Here is an 11,739-nt window from a genome sequence, read left to right as displayed (position 1 = left end):
AAACTAGTTTTAAGTTCAGTAGTAGCTATTGGTTTGAAATACTTTTACGACAATTGTAAATCTAAAACTTGTTGAACTAAATTTACTCAAAAACAATCAGTTATTGAACCAGGAGACAAACTGACAACCGACTTTGCCTTTTTATCTAATATTTATTAGCAACTGAAAATATACATTTGCCATCTTAAACTAGCAAAATGCCCTTCCAACTACAAGAAAACGACAGCAATCACGCTACACAGAGCAATTGCAACCTGCAACTAACCTATTCGTGACCAACAATTGCTCGCTTGTTGTTACAACAATTCGTGACACTTCGCTGACCTTTTGAGGTCCTAGGGAAAAAAGAAGTTAAACGAGAGATTTTCAAGCAAGAAAACACTGAAATGCGAAGGCTAGAGGCAGACTTGGGCGACTAGATTTACTATGGCTTTTTAAATATAGATTAGAATTAAAATTAAAGCAATTCAGTGTTTCCAAATTAGATTTGAATTTGATCATTTTTCTTTTCTCAAATTAGATTCGAATTACCATATTCTTGAAAACGAGTATTTAAACTAGAAATACGTTTATAGTTATTTACAAACATCTGTGTTTAAATATCATGATAATGAAAAAAATAAATATTTGTGTGCTAATTTTATCCTTTTCAGACTGTAAAAATCGATATAAAGTCGTTCCAAACAAAAAAAATTATGAGTTAAAATTCTTTGTCCCGACTTTAGGACTAAAAATGGCGTTGGACAAAGTAGCATTTTTAGTAAAAATAGATTAGAACTAGAATAAGATAATCGGCCTACTAGCAATTTAGAAATTAAATTAGAATTAGAATTAGTCGCATTTTGCCTCCCAACTTACTAATTCGTGACCTACTATTGTTGTTCTCTTGTTCGCTGACCTTTCAACGCCGAGAGAAAAAAGGAGTTAAACGAGAGATTTATTTAAGCAAGGAAATACCGAAACGCGAAGGTTTAACGAAACTGACGCTTGGCTTGTCAAGTTACTAGAACGCTTGGCTGGTCAAGCTCGTAACTTACTACAACACTGCCTTAGATCAGACTTAAAGAACTAGATAATTCTATTTTTTTAAGTAATATTTGGCTAGTGAAATGTACACTTGGCTTGTCTAGTTACTAACTTACTACAACGCTGCCGTAAATCAGACTTGGAGAACTAGATAATTCTAGTTTTCTAAGTCTGATCTGTATAGCGCTTGGCATGTCAAGTTACTTGCTAGTTACTTCGCTTGGCTTGTCAAGTTACTTGCTGACTTGCTAGAAGGATGCTTCAGGCTAACTTTACGATAAATGGCTGGTTGCTGCTGTAGGTGCATTGCAATTCTTAAAGCTTGCTGACTGATTTTATGAGAAACCTAATTCCAGCGGAATGATTTAAATGCTTTAGGTAAATGCTTGCCGCTTCAGACTTGGACAACTAGATAATTATAGTTTTTCTTATTTAACGGATTAGAGCAAAATGCGGCTAATTCTAATTGTAAACTATAGTGTGAATTGCTTATGTGTTCTAATCTAATTCGGATTTTTTTTTTCCAACGGCATTTTTTAGTATTTTTTTAGTAGTTATTGCGCTAACATTGTGACAATATATTTGGCAATCTTATTGTAACCAGACTTGGACAAATAATAATTATAGTTTTCTAATTTAACGAATTGGAGCAAAACGCGGCTAATTCTAATTCTAATTCAATTTGTAAATTGCTTGTGCGCTCTTATTCCAGTTCTAATCTAATTCGGATTTTACCCAAAAATGCTACTTTACCAACGGCATTCTTTAGTACTATCAGCGCTAGCATTGTCACGATATAATTGTCAATGCTTATTGAACAGCAACATCCTGGAGATTATTGAAATGCTGCGTTGACTTGTATGTTCTAGAGAAGGCCTTGTACCCCTAAGAACCAATTGTTGCCAACTTTAACTACCAAAATAAGAATTTGTGCTTGACCGGAATCTCAATTTGCTCTCAGCATGGATTTTTTTAGGCCTTTCCGTGCACTCTTTAAAAATAAATGTTAACTTGAACTAAACGGATGGATTTTTGCTTAAAGTGCAACTGCTGTTAAATCTTTACAATATGGCTGAAGTTTCAATGATTTGTGAAAAGGCTGCTACAAATATCAAACAGTAAAACGTATATCATATCAAAGTATTTAATTGCTATAAATTATCTTATAATCTCGCGCGAAAAGTTCGTTTGGCAACACACAATTTCACACAAACTGTTCGAAAGCTGATTTGTTGCAAACATCCAAATTGCACAACACAGCTTTTAAAAAATCGTTACCATATTTTAACATCATTTCTTTCTTTCAAGAAAACTTTATACTTTTTAATGTAAGAATGTAAAGCATCGACCGCAGGAATTAAAAAAGAAAACAAGCATTAATAAAGGTAAATAAATATATATTTTTGTTCACCGTGAAAAATTATTATTCCCTTAAAATATAATAATACATTTTAAAAAATTCCTTTAAATATTTTAAAATCTTATTAAATATTAAAAAATCCCCTAAAATATAAAAATCCCTGATATATTGTAAAATTCTATTAACATCTGCCACAACATGTCAATTTTTTTATAAATCTCTAACAGAAAAAAGAAAAGCTTTATCACATCAATAAATAAATAAAAACATTTTTCGGCTTATTTGGAAAAATTATTCCTATAGGTTTCATGTTTGTAAATAAGCATTTTATTTTATTTTTTTTTCAAAGGTTTAAAATGATAAAATTGTCTTAAAATAAAAAAAAGCGCGTTTGGTGATAAATAATTCAAAACAAACTTTTCTTAAATCTTCCAACGCCATTTCAGGAAAAAGTATCTTGAGATCGTTTTAGCATCAGCTTTTTTCCTCCAAGATTACTTCATACGGAAATGGAGTGAACACAATTCTGAGGTCGCCGTCATCCAAAGGTGGCAACACGTGCGACGCCGGTTTGACCTTGAAGTTGCGTACAAGGTCAACGAGCCACACGAACAAGGTCACCTTGGCCACGCCCTCGCCTATGCAACTTCGCGGCCCCAGAGAGAAGGCGATAACCCTACTGCTCGGGATAAATTGACCCTGGGCGTCGATGTGGCGGTACGGATCGAATTTTTCCGGTTCTGGCCAAAACTCCTCGTCGTGGTTGGCGCCCCACAAGTTGGCGATTACCTGGCGAAAAAGTGAGATGGTTGGTTAGTTTTTGAGATAAATACTTGATAATTGGAAAAACGAAAGACAAAATTGTTAAAAAGTTGTGGCGTCTGCAATGTTATTGGGTTAAACCTGCGAGGTGCAGTGATGTAAACAAGTCATTTTGACTTAAATCCCAGTCATGTCATTTTTAAAATAAGTTCAAAGTCAAGCATTTTTAAACCTATTGATATCAGAACTTATTAAGTTACATTTTAACTTAAAGCTGACAGCATTTTGCATCGATTTTATTATTCTTAAAAAGTACAATCATGTTTTAAAAAAGACTTTTTCAATTTAAAACAGCTGGAGGAATTAAAAAATCTAACGTATTTCGAGTATAGACTGGAATGTCGAAGTTAGACTCGGCAAATTGACCTTGAGTTGAACTCATACAGATCAAACACTCATAAGCTACACCCACAATACATGGTTGGAAAATATCCTTCCATTTGCAAGTCGGAATCGGGACTCGGGTATTTTTACTTAAGTCCCGAGTTCTACCAAAACTAACTGACTCCGTCGAGTCCCGAGTCCGAGTCCGGATAAACTGTAGCAACATTTACAAAAGCAACATAATATAATTTCTATTTAGAAAAGTTTTACAACTAGGTAGTAGACTCTTTCAGCTCTAAAGTGATTTTGGGTACATTATGCACGGATCTGTAATGTAGCTTAATAATAAATTTCAAAGCCAAAAAGGTCGAGTAGATCGACAGCATCTTGATTAAGACGTTTCGATACGAACTTGTATCATCTTCAGTTAGTGTGACTGAAAAGCAAATCAAAGCTTCACTTATAAAAGGTAGGACGCAATCGTTATCATCAGAGTTTTTACAGTTGCAAGTTCGTATCGAAACGTCTTAATCAAGATGCTGTCGATCTACTCGACCTTTTTGGCTTTGAAATTTATTATTAAGCTAGTGACTTTATTTTTCGAAAAGTATAAAACAAAATTAGTTATGTAAAATGCTATAAAATGGTTACCCGAGCCACAAATACGACTCCAGCAAAACAAATCGACTCCGTCTAGACCCAAATCCGACTCCACAGCCATACTTATCATACCGATACAGCATTATAAATATCTCAGTAAAAACCTACTGGTGTCTTCCCAGGAACGTAATAGTCTCCGATCTGAGCTGGCCAGGTTGATGAGTGTTCCAGGCCGAAGGGCGCCACTGGGAAACGACGACACGACTCTTGGATGAAGGCGTTTGTGATCGGCATATTTGCTCTTATAGCTGCCGTGGGGCGGTCGTTCTTGGCTAAAGGGAAGACAACAACTCTTGTTAAACAGCATTATGTGGTGGCCACCGAAAGCCATATAACTTAACAAACTTGTAATACTTTAAAGACACACAAACATGTATATATAGAGAGGTAAATATTAATAGATAAAAATTGTTCGTCTGGTGTGAACTACGTCTATTAATATATGTTGCCTGATGGAGCAAATTCCTAATTTTTTTTATGAATATATATATTTTTTTTCTACAAGTTCCTTCGTTAAACAGTATTTTAAATACAATTATTTGTTTTCGGAGCTGTTCCATCGACAATTTTCTGCAAAACCACCAAGATGAGAGATGCACAAACATAGGTGTTTAACACCTGTGATCAAGCCTTTCTGAAGCTGAACAACGAGTACGTAGGCATAGTACAACGTAAACCAGCACAGACTAACCAAATCTGTTAATCAATGACGCAAGCAAGGCAGGCTAGAAAAACATCTAGAGGTTCGAACTCACGACTTGACCATACCGGGAACGTCGTTCTATCACCTGAACTGCACAGGCTCAGAGGGAAGCGAGTCGAGAAACCAGCAAAGCACAATTGCCTATTGTTACGTGCTTAATTAGCACTACAAAATTATCACCGGTTGCTAATTACGCCGACTGTAAATTCTAACATTCATTATTAATTTTGCGCCTTTGTTCTTAAATGTAGGGCTAGGAATTAGGTTTTCGCATTTCGAGACATGTATAATTGTATATTAACGTAATATTCTTGTGCGCTGTGGTGTTCGCCGTTAATTGGACTTTAGACATGTTTTTTCCTGTCTCCAAACATTTCTGCAAATCTCACGATTATTTATCGCTTGTTTTCCGGCGCGGTTTAACTTCTCACTAAAAGGTCCGCCCAATGTTATCTTTCCACGAAACGGCCGCCCTGTAAGGCAGGCCTGGGGTTTCCGGGAGCGCGTCGGTTCCCGTGAAAAGGAGTTTCGTTTTAGCGTATATTACGAGCGGCTCACCGCCTACAGCGGGGGAGAGACGTCTGGGTGTAGCCTTGTGAAATTAACGAGTAAAACTTTAAGTTTCATTATGCTCTGTCTGTCGCCTTTTTAAGTAATTGTGTGTGTCTAAGTGTCATTATTGTTTGTGGTGTGGTAATATTCTACTCTTGCAACCAATACATCTGTACATTGGGTTTTCTTGTTGTGGTCTTTAATATAAGTTCTCTTTGGTAGGTTATTTATTGCCCGAAAATTAAGGACTCACAGCGACTTTACAGGAGGCCTAGGTAATTTTCTAGAATTACTAGTAAAGTCGTAACACTATTGCATCCTGTTTATAACACTAGCCTGTGGTGGTATTCCAACTTATGACTTCGGGAAAACCGGGATCGTAGCTCTACCAACTGAGCTACTTAGGCTCAGAGGAGATCAATTAGACCGATAGTCCCGGTTTGGCCCAACTCGTGAGTTTGAACCTCACTACATGCCAGTTGTTTTTCTAGCCTTTCCTGCTTGCACCTCTCACAATCGTACTGATTTACCAATTTTAATAGTTTAACGTTTCGTTTGCCTATGACAAGGAATAGACTTGCTTTAATTATGACTATAGACTTGTTATTTTAAAAAATGAATTGACTTGGACTTATTGGTCATTTACAAATGAATTGTTTACAACACTACAACTCATTCACCCATAACTTGATTAATTTCTTTTTCCAACGCCGTGTAATACTCTGGATGATGTAGCAATACAAGTACCATCCAGGACAGCATTCGGCAAGGCGACAGACCAGCCACCATCATACCACCAAAAGCAAGTTCGATTTCTCTGTCCTGGAAAGCAAATTCGTTAATGCAAGAAAAGTGTCAATGTTCTTCATTAGAGTAATTAAATGTGCACTCGACTAAAGCCAGGGTCGCCAAACTATTTTCATCAGTTTATAAATTGGAGGAAAGTAACAAAAACTGCTGTTGTTGGTAACGTAATGTGAAAGTCAATTTGCTTAATGTGACAGTCAATTTGCTTAATGTGACAGTCAATTTGCTTAATGTGATAGTCAATTTGCTTAATGTGACAGTCAATTTGCTTAATGTGATAGTCAATTTGTGCCCCTTTTTCAGTTAGACTGTAATTGACCTCCTAAAATTAGTTCACCTGCCCCAGTTGAATAATCCCTGCTCTAGCTTAATATTACCAGGTGCCGCCAAACTTTCAGTAAGGGCCGGATAACTGTAAGCCCAAAAAACGCGGGAACATATGAGTGTAAGGCCTTACCGTCGTGGGGCTCGCGGGACGTACAATTTGGTGTCGAATATTATTAACTTGATGATCGTTAAACAAAGAAAGTATAGATGACTAGGCAACAAAACTGTAGTGAGCCTTGATTTTTTGTGGTAAAATTTAAAATTCCGAGTCCCTAGTCTGAATCAAGCGAAATAAACCGACTCAATCGAGCCCCGAGTTCGACTCCGACTCAACAGCCGCGATACACAGAACTATTAGATTTGTTTCTTTGATTTACCGAGAATATGTCGTTACTTTCATCCGCTTGGTGTTGTAGAAATGCATCGAGCAAAACGTTGACGTTATCTTTGACAAAATTGCGCTTGTGCCTCTTGACAATTCGTCGAACGCTTTCTGAAATGAGGGTAAAATTTCAACGGATACCACGGAAGAGAAAATAACAAATTAAGCACAGTAATAGCAAATGTATTTTTTATTGAAATACTGTAACCGTGTAGCGTCACATTTCCGTAAAGTGTTTTCAAATTAGTTGTTAATAGAAGGCGGGGTGGCGCATAAGCCGAAAAAGGCTAAGAACCACTGTTTTGGCATGTTAATGACGTCATTTGGTGTCGGATCTGATCGCGTTGTTTCTTGCTTCAAATATCGGGTATCAGATAAAATGTCAGGTATCGGACACCGCTAGTGGCAAAGTTTAAACTGAAAATTGTTTAGGCGAAATATTCCAATTTTTAAATGCTTTAAGGTAATTCAACCAGGCATTTCTGACGTGCTCAGGTATAACAAGAATTAATGTTTTGGTTAAAATTATGTTCAAGTTTGTCTACTGTAGTTAGCTTATTAACGCTACAGCGATTATCCCCTAATAAATTAGAAAAATTACCCTTGGAAGTATCAGTTTTGTCTATTTTCATTGTTTTAAGCATAGAAATGACGTCATGTCGCAACATGTATTCTCCAAAATATCGCGTGTCGCTATCAGAACAAACTGTCCAGTACCTGAAATCCCTCTTACAATAATTACATCAAACAAAGCAACCAATGCGATAAAACGGCAGAATCACTCACTTCTCAGGGCTTTTTCCCGTTTTAGGTAGCGTTTAGTGGCCCCGGAAAAGGGTGGAAAATATTGAGTCCAATTGCACATCAGTGGAAGCATCAGGTTCTTATCGTTGAATCTGAACAAAAAGGAATTTGAAAAACTTCTAAAGAAACGCAAATCATCCGGCCCGCGACCTATTTCACAAACTGTGCACGAGGTCATTTCTCATATTTTTTTGGCTATTTTAACCACCTGTAGGTTGTTTTTACAGTCTGAAAAGCATAGGCTATACCAAATCATGTTCAATTAGCACGTAAATATTACTTATTCACACTCTTATGAGAATAAATTGCAATTTAAACTAAATTTGTTAATTTTCTGTCATTTATCAAATGTCATTCTAGTTAAAATTCAGTTTATTGTCTGGTTTTTAAGAATTCAGTAATTCTAATTGTAATTTAATTAGAAAACTTGGAATTCTGTAATTCCATTGGTTAACAATTAGGATTAACGTTCCAAAGAAGATGTTTTTGATAATTATTATTCTTAGTAACAGTTTATAAACGTGTATATCAGTTACAAATATTTTAATTGTGTTTCAACTCACAGTTCATCTAGTAGTTTTTGCATTTCGCCTTCTTCTTCGGTATAATCCTGACGTTTGCCAAATATCATGCCTGTCAGTAGGTTTGTATTCATGCGACGTAGAAAATACTAAATAAAAAACACAAAGCAACCATAAAAAGTGAACTATGAGTTATTGATTGAATATTAGGTGTTCTTGAGAAAGCCACGTGGTCTACAAAAACTTAACGCAAATATTTATAAATCTCAAACATAAAAAAGATTAGGTATTATAGAAGGCGCAGGTTCATAATTATATAGTTCTACAGAACAAATAGAAAATAACGTTGCAAAAACTTAAGTCAATTACTTTACTTAAGTGCACAAAAGTTACTGTTTTTAAATGACTTGGCTTTGCTTAAGTCTTTTACAGTTTAAATTAGGCGTTTACATTAAATATTTTTTATAAATTCGGGTTATTTATCCTAATTTTGGTACGTTGAACAACTTTTGTGCTGTATACTGCGTTTTGGTTATTTTTTAATTAAATTGTTGCCCATAATCGGACGAGTTTACCAACTTTAATTGGTTTAACTTTTATATTTATGTCATAGACTTGAATAAAGTTGACTTATTAATGACTTGGACTGGGACTTGACTTTATTTTCGCAAACGACTTGACTTGGTTTAGGTAAGTTTTCAACTTAATTGGAATTTAAGTGCTTTTAAAATGACATGTTTACCATTCTGCAAAATAAAATTTATTTTTTTTACAACTCACGTTAATGTCGCAGGGTTTTCCGGTTTGAGATTTGAGAAAGTGGACAAGCTGCCGCGATTCCTTGTCTATAATTTCTTCGCCGTATCCCATTCTAAAAAAATGCAATGAACACACTCTAGTCTAAACGTTGGAACATAAAGGTTGGGGTTTAAAGTTAGATGTAGAATATCAAACCCCATACAGAAGTAGGAAGCATTTTGAACGTTTCAAATAAATCTTACGGTATATGGTTGGAGGTTGTAGTAAGACGTAAAATGAATATCTTCAAAACTATGTTTCTTATCTTAAACGTTATGCATAATATGTTAGAGGTGCTCTAGACACAAAACATCGATTGTTTTTTTACTTACTCTCTCATAGCTTTTAGTCCGACTTTCTTCAGCATCTTGTAGGTGTCGTTGTAGCTTGCGTTTATAATTCCGCGCTGTCCGTCATTTGCGCACAATATTGCGTTCCAAGGACGATCCGAGAAGTACGTGCTTTTCTTCACGAAGGTCTAAAATATATTGCAACTCGGCGTTTTGAATACATGACTGTAGTTCAGTTGGTAGAGCGACGATCCCGGTACGGCCGAGGTCGTGAGTTCGAACCTCACCACATGCTAGTTTTACTATAGGATACAGCAGACAGCAGTGCTACTAATTAAAAGTGATTTTCGTTTAAGGGGAACAATTTCAATGTTTTACATCTTAACTGCACACTCTTGCTTTAAGTCACCATGTGCATTCATTGTGCAACATATTTGTGTAGAATTTGTTACGCTAAGGTAATTCAAACTCATTTTACAAAAAAGTGACCTTCCTGTAATGCAGCACAGAAAACCAGAGCAAAATCTCTGGCGATAAACTGTTAATTACAATTCCAAAATCACTAAAATGCCGGTTGTTAAGTCAAAATGCCTTCAATAGAGCACAAGTAAAATAATTGTTGTAATACGTGGACTTGTATTTTTTTATTCAGGTCACAGGCCTACCAATTCAACATTCTCGACAACGGCTATACATTTTTTTATGTTGTACTTATAATCTGAGACCTTTTTAGTTTTCACATAAGATATACCTGTTGTATGGCTTCATACGTGTTCAGTATCACCACCTCCCTCATTCCAAATCTCACCGACATGATAGGTCCGTACGTTTCGTCGCTCCACTTTTTCAACATCCTCATGGGCGAATTGGCCAAAAAAGGTAGGGACCCGATGAAGGGGATGCCCTTGGGGCCTGGTGGGTACAAGGGGTGCCTTTTACGCCACCATAGCCACACCAGCACACATGTGACTGCCGAGATTGGAATTGGATAAGCAGCTAAGAAACCTAAAGGCGCCGATAGAAAAAGCATTTCTCTACTGCCTGTTGAAAAAAACAGGGTAACAAATTAAGTTTGTATGTTTTTTGTTTAAAATTTTTTTGTTTGTTTTTAAATTAAGTAAAAAATTGAGTTTTCTACCTAATAATCACTGAAAAAAATCAGTAGTTAACCATTTTAAACTTTTGAGAAAGAAACGGGGTAAAAAGTTTATTTTTTTTAGTTTTATTTTTTCTTCATCAAACTCTGGAAAAATTTCGCCCAAAGCTAACCATTCAAAAAGAAGAGAAAAAAACAAGAAAATGAAAACAAACGCAAAACGAACTTAAAAACAAGAAAAAGACAATTATGTGACAGAAAACCCATTTGTACAGATATATGGAAAGTAACAGGGTAGCCTAACAAATTTAGTTTTCGACAAATTTGGTTTTAAACTTTTTAGTTTGGTTTTAAAAATTTTGAGAAAAAAATTGAGTGACAACTTAAGTTTTCTACGATTTTAGCTTTCTCTTTACAAAACTCTGGAAAAAATCCTGTCTGAAGTTATTCATTCCACAATTAGAGAAAATCGAAACAAAGCAAAAGCTAAAATCAGACAAATATGTTACGCGAAAAAACAAAAACAATAAAAAATGTTAGCATAGAATACAAATCGTCGTATATGTGTGGCGGAAAAACTACTTCATTTTTCAAATACGGATTTCTTTTATAGTAGAGGAGATATTGTGATTTACTTCAAAAACAGTATATTTTTTGGTTTTTAATATCTTTCTTTGAGACCCTCATTTTCTATAATAAAAATGCAAGTCTACGTTACTATTTTGCATTTCTACAAGGTACACATAAACAATTTATAACGATTTTCCTCGTATTACGAAAAATACGGAACATTTTGGCCGTCTTGTTTTTTTTAAATTATATGGGCCGAACATTTGATTTCGGTAAATATCTTGTTTCGTCGAATTTTTTTGTTGGCTTTGGTAAGTTTCAGGCCGAAATTAGGGTACACATAACATCTCCTATTTTCTAGGCTGATGAATTATTCTAAAGTCGGGATATTTCCATGTTGAAAATTATTGATAATAAATGTTATGACAAATTGTGTATAGCAGACTGAAGGTGAAACAAATAAAAAAGTATTGTAACGTGTTTTTTTTTTCCATTTTTTTTCCACAGAAAATGTCACATGTGTAAAGTCATAGTTGAAGGCGGGAAATTTTCGGCCGACATATATTTTTTCAAGTCAAGGGAAAGTAGGATACTGTAGTAGACGAAACCAGGAGTCGTCAAACTACGGCCCGCTGGCAAAATTCGCCCCGCAGAGTTAATTCTACCGGCACGCGGAATATAATGAGGACAAAGTATT

At 35.5% G+C, this 11,739-nt stretch overlaps 1 protein-coding gene across 1 annotated transcript; it reads right to left on the bottom strand.

The window, feature by feature from the left end:
• Positions 1 to 2,860: 2,860 nt before the first annotated feature.
• Positions 2,861 to 10,406, bottom strand: LOC146141499 (cytochrome P450 2C5-like). Its single transcript, XM_083390151.1, has 9 exons — positions 10,128 to 10,406; positions 9,419 to 9,564; positions 9,069 to 9,159; positions 8,331 to 8,437; positions 7,750 to 7,859; positions 6,959 to 7,074; positions 6,128 to 6,269; positions 4,301 to 4,464; positions 2,861 to 3,175 (listed from the first exon to the last, which is right to left on the bottom strand). Exons 1-9 carry the CDS (start codon positions 10,404 to 10,406, stop codon positions 2,861 to 2,863), a joined length of 1,470 nt encoding a protein of 489 aa, XP_083246277.1.
• Between the last annotated feature and the right edge of the window lie 1,333 nt (positions 10,407 to 11,739).

This window comes from Ascidiella aspersa, chromosome 5, assembly GCF_963924565.1.
Source record: "Ascidiella aspersa chromosome 5, kaAscAspe10.2, whole genome shotgun sequence".
NCBI lineage: Eukaryota > Metazoa > Chordata > Ascidiacea > Phlebobranchia > Ascidiidae > Ascidiella > Ascidiella aspersa.
Note: the sequence above shows the minus strand (reverse complement) of the source record. Positions and strands in the feature narration are given on the sequence as shown.

Excerpts from the sequence above, each read along its gene's own strand:
- LOC146141499 (XM_083390151.1), bottom strand. The coding sequence starts at position 10,406 with ATGCTTTTTCTATCGGCGCCTTTAGGTTTCTTAGCTGCTTATCCAATT. Across the intron at positions 9,160-9,418 it reads GGACTAAAAGCTATGAGAGA|AATGGGATACGGCGAAGAAA; the intron begins GTAAGTAAAAAA and ends GCATTTTTTTAG. Across the intron at positions 4,465-6,127 it reads AGAAATTAATCAAGTTATGG|CCAAGAACGACCGCCCCACG; the intron begins GTGAATGAGTTG and ends TCTTCCCTTTAG.